This window comes from Labeo rohita, chromosome 7, assembly GCF_022985175.1.
Source record: "Labeo rohita strain BAU-BD-2019 chromosome 7, IGBB_LRoh.1.0, whole genome shotgun sequence".
NCBI classification, from domain to species: domain Eukaryota; kingdom Metazoa; phylum Chordata; class Actinopteri; order Cypriniformes; family Cyprinidae; genus Labeo; species Labeo rohita.
The window spans coordinates 3,601,483-3,623,963 of record NC_066875.1 but is presented as its reverse complement, the minus strand read 5'-3'; the positions used below and the strand labels follow the sequence as shown (position 1 = coordinate 3,623,963).

General features: G+C 32.0%; 2 protein-coding genes across 5 annotated transcripts in view; one reads left to right on the top strand and one right to left on the bottom strand.

Moving 5' to 3' along the window:
* The first annotated feature begins 1,092 nt into the window (after positions 1-1,092).
* On the top strand, positions 1,093-9,648 carry nsun6 (NOP2/Sun RNA methyltransferase 6). Its single transcript, XM_051114410.1, has 12 exons — positions 1,093-1,175; positions 1,370-1,452; positions 1,571-1,726; positions 3,663-3,736; positions 3,939-4,045; positions 4,286-4,439; positions 4,530-4,611; positions 5,766-5,885; positions 6,113-6,257; positions 6,683-6,831; positions 7,558-7,683; positions 8,962-9,648. Exons 2-12 carry the CDS (start codon positions 1,378-1,380, stop codon positions 9,148-9,150), a joined length of 1,377 nt encoding a protein of 458 aa, XP_050970367.1. The 5' UTR covers positions 1,093-1,175; positions 1,370-1,377; the 3' UTR covers positions 9,151-9,648.
* A 1,766-nt stretch (positions 9,649-11,414) lies between these two features.
* cacnb2a (calcium channel, voltage-dependent, beta 2a) overlaps positions 11,415-22,481 on the bottom strand; it is a 37,335-nt gene continuing 26,268 nt past the window's right edge. For all 4 annotated transcript variants that reach the window (XM_051114406.1, XM_051114408.1, XM_051114407.1 and 1 more), the window contains 6 exons: positions 21,110-21,168; positions 19,753-19,862; positions 19,243-19,394; positions 17,876-17,971; positions 17,591-17,785; positions 11,415-13,744 (listed from right to left, as the gene is read on the bottom strand). In XM_051114406.1, coding sequence (XP_050970363.1) covers positions 13,223-13,744; positions 17,591-17,785; positions 17,876-17,971; positions 19,243-19,394; positions 19,753-19,862; positions 21,110-21,168 — 1,134 coding nt within the window. In that variant the 3' untranslated portion in view covers positions 11,415-13,222. The remainder of the gene's footprint in view (positions 13,745-17,590; positions 17,786-17,875; positions 17,972-19,242; positions 19,395-19,752; positions 19,863-21,109; positions 21,169-22,481) is intronic.

The following is a 22,481-nucleotide window of genomic DNA, read 5'->3' as shown; positions in this document are numbered from 1 at the left end:
AGCTAAATAAAAGTTGTTGTATATTTTCATGCAAGGATATACATACAATATTTTTTTTATATTTAAAATAGTATTTTATTTATACACACACATATATACACTACCAGTCAGTTGTTTTTGGATAGTAAGATTATTATTATTTTTTAAATAACTCTTTCCTATTTTAATATATTTTAAAATGTATTAAAATTTAAAATTTATTCCAGTCACATGATCCTTCAGAAATCAATCTAATTTTCTGATTTGTTGCTCAAAAGAGTTATCATTATTATAATAATTATTATTATTATTATGTTGAAAATAGCTAGAGTAGAATTTGAATTTGAAAAGAAAGTTCAGAAAAACAGCATTTAGCTGAAATAAAAATCTTTTGCAACATTATAAATGTTTTTATCATCACTCTTTTGATCCATTTAAAGAAAAGAATTATACTGACTCAAAAGAAAAAAAAAATTGACTCCAAGCTTTTGAATGGTATAGTGTATAATGTTACAAAAGCTTTTTATTTCAGATATATGCAGATCTTTTGATCTTTCTATTCATCAAAGAATCTGTACTCAACAGTTTTTTAAAGGTTGATAATAATAATAATAATAATAATAATAATAATGTTTCTTGAGCAGCAAATCAGCATATTATGATTTCTGAAGGATCATGTGACACTGAAGACTGGAGTAATGATGCTGAAAATTTAGATTTGAATAATTTTAAAATATATTCAAATAGAAAGCAGTTAGGATTTCACATGACTGCTTTTACTGTATTTTGGATCAAATAAATGCAGACATTGTGAGCAGAAGCGACTTCTTTAAAAAACATTAAAAATCCTACTGTCCAAAAACCTTTGACTGGTATATAACTGAAGAGAGTAGCCAGGTTAAGGATATTCTGCATAATTTTTCGCACATTGGTTGGTTTAATCAATGTGAGAAGCCTGATATTTAGGATGTAGCTATTCATTCAAGCGCTAGGTGGCGGTGTGTAGCGCGACTGCTGCTAATACGACAAAATAGCATGGGGCGAAGAAGACCGATTCATTTTCTGTTTATTTCTGATTAAAATTAGACGGTAAGAGCGCACATACCAGTTTATGTCATTTTGGTCATTATGTTTAAGAAAAACACAAATGGCTGAATCAAAACATGTTGATGTTGCTCTGAAATACCGCTAAACTTGTGAATATCTCGCACATGGTTTACTGCTCGACACCCTCGCTTACTTTCTGTCACATCTTTACTAGTTTTTGAATAAAGAAACGCTTATACTGTAAACTTTTCTTAAATGACAGTGTGAAAGACTGTAAGACGGATTAGCTAATAGTTGTTTAACAACTAACACTAATGTATTTTTTTGTGATTTTTCGCACAAGACACGGAAATGTCGGTTTTCCCTCAGCTTTCCATGAACCCAGAAGTGCGAGAACATCTTCGCAATGTTTATACAAACAACGAGGTGGGCAGTTTCAGTCAAATACCTGTTCATTTACCTCTGAGGTATTTATGGAAATGTTCTGCCTCATAACATGTGCAGAGTTTACAGTATGACTTCTCATGTGTTTTTTTTTCTGTAGCTGGTGTGTGAGTCTGGTGGAGATGAGGCTGATCTGGTGTTTGAAGCTCTGCTGTCTTGTCTGTCTCATCCGCCCCTGTTCACCTGTCTGAGAGCCAGCACACACCTGCACCCGCTCCAGGACATTCAGCACCGGCTGGAGCAGCATTTAGCACAGGTGTGTGTTTGTTTGTGCACAATTAGATGACATACTATGTCTGTAAATGCAGGACTCATTTTGGAATTATCACACAGACCCAAGATGTTTATGAAGACATGCATTTATAAAAAAAAAAATGTCTTACCCAACATACAGTGGCCCCACCAAAATGTATTTAGGCAGAGTACAGGTTATTATACAGGCTGATAAAGTCATAAAAATATAAAATATATTTTTTTTAAAGGACTGTAATCAAAATAAAATTAAAATGGTAGTATGGTTTCGTGTGATTAAGTTGCAAACGCCTGTCATCACTTTAATTTCAAAATTTTCCCTGTTTTTGTGGACTGAGGCAATTTTCAGAAATAATAAATAAAATAATTCTAAATAATTTCTAAAATAATAAATAAAAAATGTCTGAATGCTGTTTAGAGTAAAATAATTATTACATTTATCAAATATAAATAGATATAAATAGAAGTATGGATATAAATAGAACTACAAGTTTCAATAAAGGTATTACAATAGTAATGTATTTATGTTTTACAGTATATTAACAATATGAACGGTTTTTATTATTGGGACATTTGATGATTTTTATCATTAAATTTGATGTTTTTATCTGTCTGTCCATCCGTCTGTCTGTCCATCTGTCTATCTATCCATCTATCTGTCCATATTTCTATCCATCTGTCTATCCATCCATCTGTCTGTCTATCTCTATCTATATTTCTATCTATCCATCGATCCATCTATCTGTCTGTCTGTCTATCCGTCTGTCTGTCTGTCTATCCATCCCTCCGTCTATCTATCTATCTATCTATCTATCTATATATCTATACATATACACTACCGTTCAAAAGTTTGGGGTCAGTAAGACTTGTAATAGTCTTTAAAGAAGTCTCTTATGCTCATCAAGGCTGCATTTATTTGATTAAAAATATAGAAAAAAACAGTAATATTGCAAAATGTTTTTACAATATAAAATAATGTTTTTTATTTTAACATACTTTAAAATAGAATTTATTCCTGTGATGAAAAGCTGAATTTTTATCAGCTGTTACTCCAGTCTTAAGTGTCACATGATCCTTCAGAAATCATTCTAATATGCGGATTTATTATTAGAATGATCAATGTTGGATAATATCAACAGTTGTGCTGCCAAATATTTTTTGGAACCTGTGATTTTTTTTTTTTTTTTTTTTCTCAGGATTCTTTCATGAATAACAAGTTTAAAAAGTACAGTGTTTATTCAAAATATAAATATTTTATAACAATGTAAATTATTTATTATTAACTTTTAATAAACTTTTAAGTATTAACTTAATGCATCCTTGGTGAATAAAAGTATTAATTTCTTAAAAAAAAAAAAAAAGATACAATAAAAATGTACTGACCCCAAACTTTTGAACGGTAGTGTATATATATATATATATATATATATATATATATATATACACACAGTACTGTGCAAAAGTCTTAGGCCACTAGTATTTTCATCAGCTACAAAATGGTTTAGTCAGTTAAAGTCGGTCTTTTGCTGTAGTGTGTCAGTAGGAAATATCAGATTACATTTCCAAACATTCATTTTGTCATTAATTGTAATAATCCAGTGAGATTTTTGTTTGCACAAGGAGTCTGACAACAGCGAGTGCTCTGCACAGAGATCTGATCTCATCATCATCCAGTCTGTCTGGAATGACATGAAGAAACGGCACAAACTCAGACAGACTAAATCCAGAAGAACTGTGAAAAAGTCTCCAGGATGCACAGTACTGTGTATATATATATATATATATCTCTATCTGAATGCTTTTTGGATCCACAGTATTGTGCTGTGAATCAAGCAGTGTTACTAGGATCATGAGTCTTGTGTATAGTGTTTAAAATGTATATTATGATGTGAATGATTTTCAGGACATTTTAAAAAAATGACCGTAATATCTCTTTGCAGCAGGAACAATCTCCATCTGTTTACACTCACCCACAGCTTCCAGATGTTCTGCTGCTTCCAGTCCACGGCCCTCGGTACGTTCAAAATATACGTACATTATTAGAAAATGTTTGTGTTCTCTCAGTACTCTTGCGTTATTGTTTTAAAATAGAAGTTCTATTTATTATCCAACATGACGATAAACGGATCGCTGGTCTAACATCTGTTCTCTCAGAAGACGAACTCTGTCTGGTAATTGAGTGTCTCTTGATTTGTGTGGATGTGTTTGTTTTGCAGGCCCGTGGATGCGCTGGCCTCTGAAGTGATAGTTGGTGCTCAGTGTGGCAATGCTGTTCTTAGAGGAGCTCATGTGTTCACGCCTGGCATCCTCAGCACGCCCAAGTGTGAGCAACACACACATGCTCGTCACTGTGTATTCACACTAGTGTGGTGACTCCAGAGGTGTTGCTTGAAAAGTATTATATTTAAAGACAGACAGTGTGAACACTTGTTTCTTTTGGTAAATAATTAATCTGGTGTGGCCTGGCAATTTATTCCCAGTTTTTTTGGAGGGCTGTAGGATTATTGAGTTTGGGAAACGCTGATTTAGACCATTAAATTGTTAAATGTTGAAAATCTGTCAGATATGAAAGTGGGGGACGTGGTGTCCGTGTTCTCTGATGTGGAGGGGAAGTGCACACGCGGAGCCAAAGAGTTCAAAGGCAAGAAGGTGTTTCTGGGTAACGGGATTTCTGAGGTGGATAGATCAGAAATATTCAGCTCAGATGGACCTGGGAAGTGAGTCAAGTTATCTATACAAATTTATTTTTCACTCCATTGAAAGCCAGTTAGCTTTAACATGAATGGATCTGTGTGTCTGTCACTCAGGGGTGTTGCGATTCGAATGACTGAGCCTCTCTATCAAAGCCCTTCCTTTGATGGTGTTCTTACAGATCAGCTCTTCCTACAGGTAGCACTCATGCTTCTGTGTCTCAAATAACTAACAATATATGGAAACACTTTAGTTTGGAGACCAATTCTCACTATTAACTAGTTGCTTATTAGAATGCATATTATTAGCATATTGGCTGTTTATTAGTGATTATAAGGCACATATTAATGTCTTATTCTGCATGAGCATATTTTAGATCCCTTTATCCATAAACCTCATACCTAAACTTAACCACTACACTACTAACTATTAATAAGAAACAAATTGTGAGTTTAAAAAAAAACAAAAAATAAGTTTTAGTAAATAAGCAACTAAAGATATGCTAGTTAACAGTGAGAATTGATCCCTAAACTATTAATAAGCAGCAAATTAGGAGTTTATTGAGGCAAAAGCCATAGTTAATGGTTTGTTAAGAGCGAGAACTGGGCCTTACAATAAAGTGTGACCAGCTAGTGTTAGCATATACACTGCCGTTCAAAAGTTTGGGATCAGTAAGATTTTTCATGTTTTTTAAAGAAGTATTTTTTGGTCATCAAGGTTGTGTTTATTTGATTAAAAATACTGGAAAAAGGTAATATTGTAAAATATTATTGCGTTATTAAAATAATGGCTTTCTATTTTAATATTATTTTATAATAATAAAATTGATTTTTTTTTCCATGTGATGTGAAGTTTTCAGCATTATTATGAAAATTCAGCTTTCTAAAAAAAAAAATATATTTTTAAGTATATTAAAACAGAAAAATGTTATTTTAAATTGCAATAATACTGCTGTGCTTTTCTATATTTTTGATCACATAAATGTAACTTTGAGCATAAGAGACTTCTTTAAAAAACATTAAAAATCTTACTGATCCCAAACTTTTGAACGACAGTGTATATGTTATCTGATAGCTATTTACAGTAATATATTTCATAATGTTCCCTTCTAGGTGTTGTTGAATGAGAAGATATAAAGTGTTTTTTTAAGAAAAAAATCAATGGTGAATGTGAAAAACAAAAAAAAAAACAAAAAAAACTTTTAAACAAAACCAAAAATTATGCCCTGATAAAGGGCATGATAAATTCTTGATAATCACAAGAAACAAAGTCAGTCAAGTTTATCCAAATGTTTGACTTATGAGCTGTTTACATTTGTCCAAATCGAGGTGTCTTTGCATTTGTTCACACAGAACCTGCCGTCTGTGGTCGTAGGTCATGTTTTAGGACCTCGTCCTGGAGAACGAATCCTCGACATGTGTGCTGCTCCTGGAGGAAAGACCACACACATTGCTTCTCTCATGGGAAACCAGGCAAGTGTGTGTTATTACAATTCTGTAAGAACGATATATAGTAAGAGTACTTGAAACAAAAATCCATTTTCTACAACTACCACAACTTTTATACTTAAAATGTATTAACATTAAAACTAATTACTTAGATTTTTTTCCTGCAGCACTCATTTTACCATTGAATTGTGGCAAGAAAAAGTAGTCCTAGGTGAAAACAAATATCTTACATCTTTGCTGTGTCCCCACAGGGTACTGTTGTGGCCTTGGAAAAAGTCCGATCCAAAATGGAAAAGATCATTCAGAATGCAAATGTGCTGAAGTTGAACTGTATTAAAGCATATTGCTGCAACAGTATAAATGCTGTGAGCTCAGATCCCACTCAGTGCAGTGCAGGTGAGCCTCCATAACCTAAAAGCAGCATTACTGGCTCTCATTTAAATACTAAATTTCAGGAATTTCATTCTATGTCAAAAGTGAGACACATTGGGATTTCTAGGCAACTCATATTGCACACATTTATACCAGTAATTAAAACAACAACAAACATTGTCAATTAAAATTTAAAGATAAATATACACAACATAAATTAATATATGCACAAATGAGCAACTACTTTGTGATAATTCAGCCACTGAAATTAATTCATTAATAACTATATATGATTTCCTGAAGGAAAAACACTATTACATTTTAATTACTTTAATTAATTGCAGATATGGTTTGTAAAAAGGTTTCATTTCCAGGTTTAGATCAGATTTTTAGTAAACATAACACTGTTTTTGTAGCTGTACTAATTGTGTATTTGTGTGTATTTGTTGACGGTCCCCCGTATCCTGAGGAGAGTTTTGACCGGATATTATTAGACGCTCCCTGCAGTGGTTTGGGTCAAAGACCCAACATGACCTACAGCTGGAGTCTGAAAGAAGTCTGTTCCTACCAGCCTCTGCAGAGAAAACTTTTCACTACGGTAATACAGCATTATAACACTTGTCTATTACAGCTACTCATCCAGAGTATGTTTTTTGCCTCTATGATTTCCACAGTAATAACATGTGTTTGCAGCTTTTCACCTCTACATGGCGGTATAACCATAGAGTCTGCAAGTTAGAAAGTGACATAAGCTTTCTGTATGATGGTTAAAATTTAAATTCAACATTTAAATTGGTTATTTACAAAACACAGTGACAACAAAGCTGAATGAAAGCTTGTTTTTGCCATGAGATAAAAAAAATAAAAAAGGTAATTTGACTTTTTATCTTACAATTCTGACTGACTTTCTCAGAATTGCAGAGTTATGAGATATAAACTACTTTTTATAATTTTTTTTTAATTCTGTGGTGGGAACAAGCTTTCATAAGAATAAAGGTCTTGACATTGAAGGAAAAATTAAATATTATAAATTATTGTATTTGTGATATTTATTATTAATGATTTACTTATTTACTCATTTTTTTATTAGCTTTTATTTTTATATTTTGAGTTTATTTCTAGTAATTTTGTTCTGTGCTTTTGTCTTTTTAAAGGGTATCTATTTAGCCTTCATTTTATTTTATCTTTTAGTAATTTAAACTGACTAGTTTTTTTTTTTTTTTTTTCTATGTTTTTTAATATTTTATTTCAGTTAGCAAAAATGGTTGTTACAGTGTAAGTCTTTGACAGCTTCTAGAATGTGTTTCTACACTCTTGTTTGCAGGCTGTTCGTTTGTTAAAAAAAGGAGGTGTTTTGGTCTATAGCACCTGTACTGTGACGCTTGCGGAAAATGAAGAGCAGGTCGCTTGGGCTCTCAAGACATTCCCCTGTTTAACAATAGAGCCACAGGTGAGGATTAAAAAAAATGCTAAAACAACCTGCATTTTATAATCCAGAACTGTCAAAACAGAGCAGTGAATACTTGTGAGTCAACACAAAAACTCAAAGTAAACTATGAAGTTTCACTGCAGGATCTTTAGATGAAGCAACAGATTTCCTCAAAGGATATCAAACCTGAAGTGACTTATCCAGACAGGACTATTTATCAGTTAAAGGATTAGTTCACTTCCAAAACAAAAATGTACAGATAATTTCATCCAAGATGTTTATGTCTTTTTTTTTCTTCAGTCATAAACAAAACATTTTTTTTTAGGGAAACATTTCAGGATATTTCTCCATATAATGGACTGATATGGTGCCCCTATTTTGAACTTCCAAAATGTAGTTTAAATGCGGCTTCAAACGATCCCAAATGCGGTTGTAAACGATCCCAGCCGAGGAAGAAGAGTCTTATCTAGCGAAATGATCGGTTATTTTCATTTAAAAAATACAATTTTTAATCTCAAATGCTCGTCTTGTCTTGCTCTGCCTGAACTCTGTGTATTCTGGCTCAAGACAGGGTATGTCGAAAAACTCCAAGCGTATTTTCTCCCTCAACTTCAGAAATCATTTCAAAATCATCCTTCATCACTGCAGAAGAAACAACCCAGTCTTTGCAAAGTGAACATGCAAAGAAGATCAAACACCCTCAACAACAAAGGTAAAACAGCGATATAGGATGATTTTGAAGTTGAGGGAGAACATGAGACATACCCTAACTGTCATGAACTAGAAAAAAAGTATACAAATTGTATTTTTTTGAAAATGACCAATCGTTTCGCTAGATAAGACCCTTCTTCCTCGGCTGGGATAGTTTACGACCACATTTGGGATCGTTTGAAGCCGCATTTAAACTGTATTTTGGAAGTTCAAATTCAAGTTCAAAAAACATAATTTATTTACGACTGAAAAAAGAAAGACATGAACCTTTTGGATGACAAGGGGGTTAGTAAATCATCTGTACATTTTTGTTCTGGAAGTGAACTACTCCTTTGTTTTCGCTTTTTGCATTATCTGTGAAAATGCTTTGAAAATTGGTGTGAAAATTGTTATACTATGTAAACTTTTGAAATTGGTCATTTTTATTATTAATTCAGCCGTTATTTTGTCTTGTGAATTGTATGTAAACATTTATTTATGTGAAATATTTTATTCAGGACAGTACTAAATAAAAAAATAGTGTTCATTTTGTAAATTATCCCTCAAATAATTTTACTTGTAGCTTTATATAAATATTTTTTTCTGCAGATGCCTCTTTTAGGATCGGAGGGGTTGCCTGGGGCAGGTCTGTCACATGACCAGCGGCGACTATTGCAGAGATTTCGCCCAGAATTAGCATGGAGAGGAGCTGGCGTCACACACTCCCCTGAGAGCCTCCTAAAAAACGCCAACACGGATACTATTGGCTTTTTTATTGCCAAGTTCATAAAACGATAGTAAGTAATATGAAGTAGTATGAAGAAATATGACACTTTTATCTGCTAATCAGTTGAACGCAACAAGATATGTTGTGGGTCCATAGACCTTTGGACAAAAAACAAACATTTTTTAAAATATCAGGTGACAGTGGCAGGTTTTCATGTACCTAAACCACTTATTTAAAGGATACAGAATGACAAAGGATAAAAATATTTATCAATGCTTAAAAAGAAAACAGAAGGGGATGTAAACCTTTTTGAACAGAATGATCTGGGTAAATTATTGTGCCTTTTGGAAACATTTAATCACCCTTCAGAATGTGTATATGAAGAGTTCATTTGCGAAAACATAACTCATATTTTAACAATTTTCAAAAATCATGTTTTTTTTAAATTGTGCATTCCAATTAATCTCAATTAAACTGCAGTTGGGTTATTTTGATATAAAGTACAAATAACAAAAAATACAATTAAAAAAACATCATAACATTATAAAAAACATGATTTTTGAAATGTAAAAAAAGTTATCTGTTTTTGCAAATAAACTTTATATTTACACATTTCCCAAAATATGAATCAAAACGACAATTTAAATAGATCATCTTTTTCGAACATTTTCTGATTTAATGTAGTTTGTTGCCTTTATGATGATCAAATGTTTTTTATTTTTCATAATGGCCATCATTTTCATAATTGTCAGTATGTGCATCACTACTCAGAGACTCATGAACAACCATCACAAAACATATAAACAATCACTGATTCTCAAGAAAACTAAAGACCATAATAAGACCCAAGGGGATGTAAACTTTTATAGTAACAGGATTGTATGTGCAAATGCAGTTATTTTTTCTTGTGCAATGTATGAAAGTAAACATTATTAATAAAAAACAATTTTTATGATACCTCTTTTTTCAAACAATAGATGTTTTGCAACTTTGTGAGCACTGTGAGACTGTATAGAGTTGCATAATTCACTCAAGAAAAATGAATAATTGCCTCGTAAGGTCACAATTTGTGTGTATGACAACACTCTTTACACATTCGCTTGTGCAAAAGACTGCAGATTCTGTATTTTTTCATCAAAATGCATGGTACATGCAAACACAATGTATATCAATACAACAATAAAGTTCTCATACTTTCTGAAAGTAATTTTGATTGCTTGATAGCATTGAAATTCAAACTGAAGTCTGGCAAATGTCATCAGTTTTCAGGGGCAGAAGTCAACCAGATTGCAGATTACTCCCTTTTTCTGTGTTTGGTTGTGTTAAGATGTGAAAATATGAAAAATAGTCAATAAGGAAAGCTTGTTTCATAACTAATTTAAAAGTCTTTTAGTCTAAGACCATGTGAATAAACCAGAATTCATGCAGGACCATAAGAACAGTAGTCTCACTGCTAAAAGGGTCATTTAAACAGCTTAAATAACACATTTTTGTTTAGAAGAATTAATGAAAGTTGTTTTTATGAGAATATAAATTACACATTTTAAAGCCACTTGCCCAATACACAATACACTTTCTTTGTAAATGCAACACACTCCTAAATCCTAAAAATACTCTGTGAGTATCTGTCAAATCTAGCAGTTCAAAAACAATACAGATGGAAACAAACCTTAAATAGTCTTCTTTTAATTTAACAAATTACCTGTGGTTTTGTCAGAATGGTAGTTTAAAACGGCACAGGACTGCTGGGGAAACAAACCAAAACTATAATGTCACTTTTGTAATGTCTTTATCCTATATGCAAGGCAATACACACCTTTGCAACATTAACACACAAGTAATTAACATTAAATAACAATTTGAAATGACATCCACACAACATAAAATAAATATCTATTTTGTTTTAAAACTAAACAAAAACAGCAGTGAAGATGCAATCAAAAATTCAACCTTTTTTTCCATAATGTGATGACTTTCTGGGTGAAAGGAATATTTAATAACAAAATAAAAATAATTCTAAAAAGATTGTTTCCGCCATTGAATAAAAAGGTAGTTCAGTTAAATTAAAAAGTAAAAGCAACTAACTAAATTTGCAATATTTTTTTTTTTTGGCCAACTGAATAAAAAACATAAAAAAAGGTAATTGACTTTTTTTCCTTGCAAGTTTACATCTTAGTTATCCAACTTTCTTTTTTTCAGAATTGAAAGAAAAAAGTTGCTTTTGCTTTTTTAAAAATGTTGTGCTAAAAACAAGCTTCCATAAATAATAATAATAATAATAATATTTTGAGTAATTAACCAGACCTAATGTAGAATGTTAAGAAATATTTAAGACAAAAAAAAAAAAACAATATTTCTATAGTGGGACATATTTTACCATTTTTGGTGGTATTTTTGCTATGTACTTGCTTTGATTTCTGAAACGGTCATTCACATCAGCTGAAAACCAAGATTGTTTCAAAGGCAGAGCAAGTTATTAGATTTTGAATCAGACTTGTGAATTGTGACTCACAATTCTGACTTTTTTTCTAGGAATTTTGACTTTTTTTCCTCAGTTCTGACTTTTTTTTTTTTTTTTTCAAAATTTCAAAAAAATTTTCCTTGGAATTCTGACTTTTTTTCTCGCAATTGTGATGTCTTTCTGGGTGAAAAGAATATTTAATAACAAAATAATAATAATTATGGAAGATTGTTTCCGCCATTGAATAAAAAAAATAATTAAGGTAGTTCAATTATATTAAAAAGTAAAAGCAACTTTTTATCTCACAATTCTGACTTTTTCTTGCAATATCTTTCAGTTCTGTTTTTGTTGTTGTTGTTTTTTTTGGAGCCAACAGAATAAAAAAATCTAAAAGATAATTGCTACTTTTTATCTCACAGTTCTGACTTTTTTCTTGCAAGTTTACGTCTTAGGTTTCTTTTTTCAGAATTGAAACTAAAAAGTCGGTTTAACTTAATTATTTTTTTTATTTTGTGGTAAAAATAAGCTTCCATAAATAATAATAATAATTTGAGTAATTAACTAGACCTAATGTAGAATTTTAAGAAATATATAAAATAAAAAAAAAAACATTTTGCCTTTTTTTGGTGTTATTTTTGCTAAAAATTTGCTTTGATTTCTGAAATGGTCATTCACATTAGCTGAAAACCAAGATTGTTTCAAAGGCAGAGCAAGTTATTAGATTTTGAATTAGACTTGTGAATTGTGACTCACAATTCTGACTTTTTTCTAGGGATTTTAACTTTTTTCACAATTCTGACTCTTTTTTTCAAGCTTTTTTTCCTTGGTATTCTAATTTTTGACAATTTAGACTTTTTTTCTCACAATTGTGATGTCTTTCTGGGTGAAAAGAATTTTTAATAACAAAATAATAATAATTATGGAAGACTGTTTCTGCCATAAGATAGTTCAATTAAATTAAAAAGTAAAAGCAACTTTTTATCTCACAATTCTGACTTTTTCTTGCAATATCTTTCAATTCTGTTTTTTTTTTTTTTTTTTTTTTTTTTTTTTTTTTGAGCCAACAGAATAAAAAAATATAAAAGATAATTGCTACTTTTTATCTCACAGTTCTGACTTTTTTGCAAGTTTACATCTTAGGTTTCTAACTTTCTTTTTTCAGAACTGAAACTAAAAATCAATTTAACTTAATTTTTTTTTTTATTATTTTGTGGTAAAACTAAGATTCCATAAATAATAATAATAATTTGAGTAATTAACTAGACCTAATGTAGAATTTTAAGAAATATATAAAATAAAAAAGACATTTTGCCATTTTTGGTGGTATTTTTGCTACGAACTTGCTTTGATTTCTAAAACGGTCACTCACAACAGCTAAAAACCAAGATTGTTTCAAAGGCAGAGCAAGTTATTAGATTTCGATTTAAAAAAATACAAACATTTTTTTTTTCCTTTGGGTTAACGTGCATCTACAATGGAAAAAAATAAAATAAAATAAATACGCAAAATTCTACAATCTTTAAAGAGAATTCCATCATTCATGCCATATTAAATTATATATAATAGTCTTTATTTAATTTGTCCACACTTGTAAAAGTCATGTATGGATACACGTGTCATATACATTACATTGGCCTGTAAAAACACATAAGATTGAGGTCGGTGTGTATGTGGCACGCGTGTCACTGCTCTATGTAATGCTCTCTCGCCCATTCCGCCTCTCCTCGTTTCCTGTCCCGCTCTTGATAAGGTTCTCGTTGTGACCTCTGCTTTCCTCTTTGCCGCCCGTTCCTCTCGTTGTGGTCGTATTCCTTCTCTTTGTCGCCCCGGTGGTGGTGATGATGATGATGGTGATGGTGATGATGGTCTGGCGGTTCCTCTTCCTGCGTGTGTCCGGGGAGAGGCTCGGGATACGTGGACTCTGACGTCTCTTGTTTGGAAAGCGTCCGCGTGGTGCGACTGTGATGGTGGTGATGGTGGCGGTGATGATGATGGTGATGATGATGGCTGTGGTGTTTGTGCCGACTTCTCCATTCACTCGATTGTTGGTCGTTGTTAGCTTTAGCGTCTCTCTCCTCAGTGTTGTCGTCTTCCAAACTTCCTTGCTTCTGAGTTTGGTAGTGATGATGATGATGATGGTAGTCTTCGTAAAAGCCCGTCCTGTCGTCCAGCGGTCTCTCTGCTGTCTGCTCGCCCACTCTGCTCTGTTTTAGCAACACACGCATCAAATAATGCAGTTATATGAATTGCAAACCCAAATGTAACTAACTAGTTAACTAATGTTAACAAATGCAACCTTACTGTAAAGTGTTAGGAAAAAAATGTTTTTTAAAGAGTGTAAAAAAAAGTTAATATCTCTGAAATCACTGCAAATTACTACAAACCACATCAGATCTATATGGACGCCTGTTTCTGCCACTGAATACATTTGAAAAGGTAATTGTGACTTTTTTCACAATTTTTTGGATTTTTTTTTCTTGCAAATTGTAACTTTTTTTTCCTCACAATTCTGACTTTTTTCTTGCAGTTCTGTCTTTTCTGGCAATTCTGATCTGATTTTTTTTTCCATGGTTCTATTTTCTTAATGTCAATTCTGACCCTTTTTTTTTTTTTTTTGTTTTATGGATTCTCACTTTTTTTTTCTCTCAGTTCTGACCCTTTTTCACAGAATTGTGTGATTATAAACTTGCAATTCTGAATTTCTTACAGTTTGGACTTTCTCACAATTCAGACTTTTTGTTGCACAATTCTGACATTTTTTTTTCTCACGGTTTTTCTCAGTTAAAGTTTTTTCTCTAAATTCTGACCTTTTTTTTCTTACAGTTCTGACTTTTTCTCAATTGTGTGATATTTCCATTCCCCACAATTCTGTCAATTATTACTTTTTTCTCAAAATTCAGATTTTTTTTCTTGCTTTTTTCGCAATTCTGACTTTTTTTTTTAGGAATTTTGACTTTGTTCTTCACAGTTCTGTTTTTTGTTCTCACAATTCTGATCTGATTTTTTTTTTCTCGTTCTATTTTCTTATAATTCTGTCAATTCTGACTTTTTCTTAGAACCATGATCTTTTTTTCTGAAATGTCTGACTTTTTTCCTCAGGATTGTATGATATAAACTTGCAATTCTGACTTTTTATTTCTCATTCTGATTTTTTTTTTTTTTTAGAAATTCTCACCTTTTTTCTCATAGTTCTGACCTTTTTTCTCAGAATTGTGTGATATTAACTTGCAATTCTGCATTTTTTTTCCTCATAATTCTGACTTTTTTCTAGGAATTCCAAATTTTTTCTTGGAATTCTGACTTTTTTCTTGCAATTCTGATTTTTTTCTCGCAATTCTGACATTTTCTCTGAATTGTGTGACATAAATTTGCAATTCAAACTTTTTTCTTACAGTTTGGACTTTATTTTTCTCGCAATTCAGACTTATTTCATGCAATTCTGACTTTTTTCCTCACAATTAAGACTATTTGTTGCACAATTCTGACTTTTTTTTCTCAGTCTCACCGAATTTTTTTTTTTTTTTGTTTATACAGTTCTGACTTTTTCTCAATTGTGTGATATTATTACCATTTCCCACAATTCTGTCAATTATTACTTTTTGCTCAAATCAGATTTTTTATTTTATTATTATTTTTCTTTTTACAATTCTGACTTTTTTTCTAGGAATTCTGTTTTTTTTTTCTTGCAGTATTCAGACTTAACGCGATTCTTTTTTTTCTTGCATTTTGGTGCACAATTCTGACTAATTCTGACTTTTTTTCACAATTATGATATGAACTCGCAATTCTGACTTTTTGCACCCTCACAATTCTGACTTCTTTTTCTAGGAATTCTGAATTTTTTTTTAATTTTGAGTTATGCACTTGCAATTGTGAGTTATAAAGTCCAGTTCTGAGGAAAAACATGAGTTTATATTATCTTAGAGTTCTCACTTTATAACTCGCAATTGTGTGATAGAGTCAGAACTGCAAGATATAAACACAATTCTGAATCTGAGATAAAAATTGTGAGATTAAAAAGTTGCAGTTACCTTTTTTATTTTTATTCGGTGACAGAAACAAGCTTCCGTATATATCTATTATCACTCTCTAGTGTTAAATAAATCCATATTAAAATTATTATTTCTATATTTAAAAGTCTAAAAGTCAACAACAACACAATTGATCAAAGGAGCAGTTCACCCAAAACTGACCTCATTTACTCATCCTTATGTCATTTCATATCTGTATTTTCTAAAGCTTGAAAAAAAATCTTTTGTGTTTAATGGAAGAAAGAGTTTGGAACGACATGAGGCTGAGTTAATTTTTCACTTTGGGTGAGTTATTCCTTTAGGCTAACTGCTAATTCACTTAGTTTTTACTATTCTGAACTTGGTCAAAAGAAAACATGACCGAGCTTCAGGGTTGCACACACACACACACACACACACACACACACACACACACTCACCGTGACTGAGGCTACTCATCTGTAACAGGAGTGACCTCCTCAGTCTGAGAGGCAGCAATGTTTGTCAACAGGACGATAAGGACATTTGCAAAAAACATGAATATTATAATGTGGTGTTAGAATTTAATTCAGTAAGTTTAATTTGCCTGGGAATTTAGAGATCTGACTTCTTGAAACCCTTATGAAAAAGAATCACACTTTAGCATGCTTATAAAAAGAGCACTTATTATTGAAATAATGTACTTTAATATTCCTAAAAGAATATATTAAGTGCTAACTTAATGTAATGTTTTCAGACACTTAATTGCATGCTTACTGAAAATGCATTATAGGTTCAAATTTTTATTTAATGCAATTAGCTGAACTTTAAAGTGCTTTTTCGACCCACTTAAGTAGGACTTAAGTACATCTTTACCTGTAATTTCATAAATATCTCTATTGTCTTTAAAGTATGGTTAAAGTATAGTGCTGACAAGCATTTATGATAAACTAAAGTATACTTGAATGTAATTTCTACTGAAACTTGTATGTCATGTATTTAAATATGTTTATAAATACACTCTGCAATGCAAATTTAACATTTAAATTCTTTTTTCAGTGCTATTTTTAACAAAGGGTTAAGAAACAGTCATGAAAATGCCTATGTATACTTAAAGGAGAAGTCCACTTCCAAAACAAAGATTCACATATAATGTACTCAACCCCTTGTCATCCAAGATGTTCATGTTTTTCTTTCTTCAGTCATAAAGAAATTATGTTTTTTGAGGAAAACATTACTCCCATCTCATGTTCTCCCTCAACTTTGAAATCGACCTATATCGCTGTTTTGCCTTTTTTTGTTAAGGGTGTTTGATCTTGTTCACTTTTTGTTCATGTTCACTTTGCAAAGACTGGGTCGGAACTTCTGCAGCGATGTAGGATGATTTTGAAATGATTTTTGAAGTTGAGAGAAAAAATATGATCAGAGTTTTTACTCTAACTGTCTTGAGTCAGAATACACAGAGTTCATGGAGAGAAAGACACGACGAGCGTTTGAGATTAAAAAGTATTTAAACTGTATTTTTTTAATGAAAAAAAAAAATCTTGTTTCGCTAAATAAGACCCTTCGTTCCTCTGCTGGGATCGTTTACAACCTCATTTGGGATCGTTTAAAGCCGCATTTAAACTGCATTTTGGAAGTTCAAACTCGGGGCACCATATCAGTCCATTATATGGAGAAAAATGCTGAAATGTTTTCCTTAAAAAAAACATAATTTCTTTACAACTGAAGAAAGAAAGACATGAACATTTTGGATGACAAGGGGTGAATACATTATGTCAATTTTTGTTCTGGAAGTGGACTTCTCCTTTAAATGACCTCTTCTGAATATTATATTATCTGCAATTATAGTTTTATTTAAAAATTTGTAAGATTTGTAGTACACTCCAAGTGCACATTAAATACGCGCTTCTTTTTAATTCAATAGCCTTCGTTAGGTAATGCAACTAGATTCCAATGCTTTTTATTTTGTGAGTGGTGCTTGCCCGTGCAAAATGTGATTAAATTAATGTTACTCTTTTAGTTTGTTAATGTAAGCGACGGCTGAAGTTGCATAGGCACCTTTAGTTGTGGATTAGTTAGTGAGTCTTTGCAGGCGACTGCGGCTGCAGCGACTGTGGTGAGTTTCTCCAGCAGAGGGTTTGTCTGTGGGACGCAGGGAGGATGAGTGGATTTCCAGTAGGCCTCCAGATAATCAGCCATGTGCTCACAGGCATCTTCCAGCTGATTCTCATCAAGAATGATGTCAAAAAGCTCCTGGATCAAGAACAAACAAGCGTGTGAACTGTTAGAGAGCAGAGACTGAGAGAGAAAGGGTGATAGTGTGGTTTATTGCAGTTAACTCACTGAAGGGCACTGGGCCAGTTTGTCTGCTGCCACCATCTGCACATTGAGATGTTTTGCCTGAGACTTTCCTCTAGACTTTATTAACCGCTGCAAAACCTGAAAGATACAGTAGAAACAAAATCCCAGCAAAATGTCAGTGTTAAACGGCAGAAAAACAATCTAATAAACAGTCAGAGGGACCACTGTTGACACTTGTATGTACTTCAAATCTTAAGTATATTAAAAAACTGTACTTGCAATACTTAAAAGTGTACTTAAGTGTGTTAAGAAACAGTCATGAAAGAAGTCACTTAAGTGGCCTTTTATTAATGAAATAAAAGGCCACTTAAGTGACTTCTTTCACAACTGTTTCTTAACACACTTAAGTATACTTTTAAAAAGTGTCTTTTTCTAATGTCAAATCAAAGGTTTTTTAAATTGCATATTTTAAAGACAAAATAATAAAATTACATATAGGCCCGGTTTAACAGACAGGGCTTAGACTAAGCCAGGATTACACTGTTAAAAAACAAAAAGAATAAAAAAGTTGTTACACATTAATATCATTTGTTACCCCGCTGCCTTAAATTTTTTTTAGTTTAGTCAGCTTGAAATTTTCAGTGACTTAATGTTAATTTAAGTGACAACTGTAATATTTTAGTTGACTGAAAACAGGGTAACAAATTATTTTAAGTTGAAACAACTATTTTTTTTACAGTGTAGCTCATAGTTCAATTAGGACATTTAAGTACATTTTAGAAATGTGCTTAGAATCAAAACAAAGGCACTGATATGTTTTAAGATAAATAAATGCAAGTTTCTTTCAGTTAAACAGCTCAGACTTACATTTTAGTCTTAAGCCTTATCTGTGAAACCCAGGAATAAAGATGTACTTAAGTCCTACTTAAGTTAATTTAATTGTCATTAACATACAATTAAGTGCTTAAAAAACATATACACTTCACACTTAAGTATATTTTTAAAATATATTATTTTCATAATTAGTACTTTTTAAAAGTATGATAGTGTACTTCTTTTCACAAGGGATTTGAAGCCTAAGTGCACTTTATTAAAAGCTTTACTTTGAAGTGCATTTAAATAATTGTTTTCATAATCTTTTGTCATGTCTTAAAGTACTCTTGTTTTGATGTGCTGACTAACATACTAAAGCACATGTAAAGTACTTGATTATAATTTTTATCTATAAAGATTTATTTGATGACATAAAGTTTAATGCATTTGCAACTTTATCATTACAAATGTGTAATGATTTAAAAAAGCCCTTAATGTATATTTTAGTTTATTATAAATGCTTGTCCACACATTCAACAGAACTATTAAAAAACAGTGTAATCAAAAGTGTTATTTTAAAGTATATGTGTGTGTACCTTTGGAGAAGTGATCTTGATGTAGACAATAATAGGTGCAAGAGATGTTTTTCCCAGTTGGGCCGGATGGTTTATTGTGTCAGCATCAAGAACCACCAGCTGCAGTGTGCGAGCCAGTTCGAAGATCCTCTCGATCTCACTCTGAACCTCCGCTATAAACACACGCACATGGCAGTCAATGCTAAAAATAAAAGAGATCCAAACCACTGGAAGCAATTAAGCTGCTATTACAATTCAGAAAGAATAATATGAAGTAACATGCAATGTAATGAATTCAACGAAACGGGAACAACTTTAAAGCCACAAAAGTATGGAATCATTAAGAATCAAAAGAGTCCTGTTTCTTATTCTGACTCTGTTTAAAAAAATCAAACAAAAATACAATTTAAAAAAAAAGTTGAATGCAAAAAAGAAAATTATTTAGTAAATCTCTCCATTTTAGATAAGATTTCCTTTTTTAGTCATTCACATCAAAGCATCAGACTCTTTTAGTCGAACTCTTTCACTCACCTAGATTGGAGCGTGTGTTTGAGCGTTCGATGATGGCATGTTTACTGGGGTTGTTGAGCACAGAGCGCTTGGCCAGAGAAATATCAGCAGCTACTCTCGTGATTGAGATCCTGAATTACAAAAAACAAATAGAGTTGACAGTGTAACTACACAAGTGAATTAAATGCTGGTTCTTGAAATAGAACTGCAATGCACCAACATGTATCCACATAAGTATATTGTATTAAATGGTTAATCGTAAGATTTTTAAATGCTTTTTCCTGTTTTTATTATCAATGTTAAAATGTTGTTGTGCTGCTTAAGTGTTTTGTGGAAACTGTGATGCACTACCAAGTAAAATAAAAAAATACTTGTTTTTTCATTTTTATCAATCAAATGCAATAAACTGATCAAAAGTGACAGTAAAGACATTCATAATGTCACAAAAGATTTCTATTTCACATAAATGCTGTTCTTTGGAACTTTAAATTCATCAAAGAATCCTGAAAAATAAAATTTACAGTATGACGGTTTCCACAAAAATATAAAGCAGCACAACTATATTCAACACTAATAATAGTCAGAAGGAATGTGATACTGAAGACTGGAGTGATGATGCTGAAAATTCAGCTTTACATCACAGAAATAAATTATACTTTACAGTGTATTCACACAGAAAACAGTTATATTCAATTGTAATAATATTTCATAGTTTTCACTGCATTTTTGGTCAAATAAATGAGCCCTTGTGAGCAGAAGAGACATTCAAAAACATCTTACTGATCCCGCACTTTTGACATCAGTAAGGTCATCAGATATTATAGGTGTGACAGTGTTTTCTGAGGGTTTCTTAGTTTTAGACTAGATGTCTAGTCAGTTACAAATGCACACATCCTTTTTCTCTATGCAGTCCATTATTTTTCTTGTTTGATAATATAAGAAAACATGAAATTAGCATCTTCATATACATTGTACATGATGTAACATACATGTCGCAGATGAGCAACATGAAAAAAATATCTGAATTGTATCAGGTTTCAAATCACATATGAATTTGGCCAGGACTGAATTTGTGAAGAAAAAAAAAAAAAAAAAAATCAGATTTGATTCAGATTCACTGGAAAGAAATAAATAGAATTTTATCTGTCATATTGTAAATCCAGCTAAGTTGTATTTGGGAAAGTGCAGTCAAGGGAAGCTACAACCATGTGACCCGTCTGTGTGCTTTATGGACCAGCATGGCCAATTAAGGCAATGAGATGTGACTATTTAAAGAAACATCATACACTCACGTGACACACACACACACACACACACACAAATATATAAACTATCCCAACAGCGGATCAAGGAGGAAGAGAACCGCTCAAAGACTCACCTCCCCTCAAAGCGGTGCTTCAGAAAGTCAAACAGCGCTTTCTGCATCATATCTGTCACCTGTTTACACACACAAAAGGAGCATGTCAGATTTTTTTGTTTTGTTTTGTTTGCCTTAGCCTTGAATTTGGTACATTATTTTTCCATAACCATTCATAAAGTCATTGTAAATCCAAATATGTTTTACAAGTAAGTGTAAATATGGAAAAAGAAATGCTTAGTCAGAATATACGTACTCAAATTGTGTGCATGTCTAAAAACATGAGTGTCGATAAGATATGAAGATATGAGGATAACATTTAAAAGACAGTTCATGTGTATATTTATTGCGATATTTAAAAAAAAAGATTTTGTGCTTTTTAAAGTTAAATTCTTCTCTCTAATGCACTTTAAGAGTTAAAAATTAAGAGCTCCTAACCACGTTCAAAAAAAAAAAAAAAAAAAAACCTTCAAAAAAGTCAGTGGATTGACTTGTACCTGAACTCTAAAAGGAACTCAACCCTTTTTTTAGTTGTGATATATTGTCTCAGACTAAATTACATTCACACTGGTGTTTTAGAAACCAAACAAATTAGAATATAACAATAATAATAACTAGATGAGTAAAGTTTGAGAACAAACTTTAAGTTGGCTTGAGAACATGTTAATATGTTTTAGCATGATTAGCTTGTTGCTTGTATTTTTATATGCTGATTACAGTATTGTTAGCATGATTAGCATGTTGTTAGCATAATTTGCAAGTTACTAGAATGTTGTTAGCATGATTAACAAGTTACTAGCATGTTTCACGCATGATCTAGCATGTTTCTAACATGGCTAACATGTTACTAGCTTGTTGTTAACGTTTAGCATGATTAGCATATTACTGCATGTTGCTAGCAGGATTGGCATGTTGCTAGCATGATTAGCATGTTACTAGCATGTTGCCAGCATGATTAGCAAGTTACTAGCATGTTGCTAGCATGTTTCTAACATGATTAGCATGTTACTAGCGTGTTGTTAGCACGTTTCTAACATGATTAGCATGCTGCTAGCATGATTAGCAAGTCACTAGCATGTTGTTAACATGTTTCTAGCATGTTAACATGATTAGCATTTTAGTAGCATGTTGTTAACATGTTTCTAACGTAATTAACATGCTGCTAGCATGATTAGCAAGTTACTAGCATGTTGGCATGTAACTAACATGTTGCTAGCACGATTAGCAATGTTACTAGCATGTTGTTAGCACGTTTTTAACATGATTAGCATGCTGCTAGCATGATTAGAATGTTACTAACATGATTAGCATGTTACTAGCATGTTGTTAGCATGTTTCTAACATGATCAGCATGCTGTTAGCATGATTAGCAAGTTACTAGCATGTTGTTAAC

Excerpts from the sequence above, each read along its gene's own strand:
- nsun6 (XM_051114410.1), top strand. The coding sequence starts at position 1,378 with ATGTCGGTTTTCCCTCAGCTTTCCATGAACCCAGAAGTGCGAGAACAT. Across the intron at positions 1,453-1,570 it reads ATGTTTATACAAACAACGAG|CTGGTGTGTGAGTCTGGTGG; the intron begins GTGGGCAGTTTC and ends TTTTTTCTGTAG. Across the intron at positions 7,684-8,961 it reads GTTTAACAATAGAGCCACAG|ATGCCTCTTTTAGGATCGGA; the intron begins GTGAGGATTAAA and ends TTTTTTCTGCAG.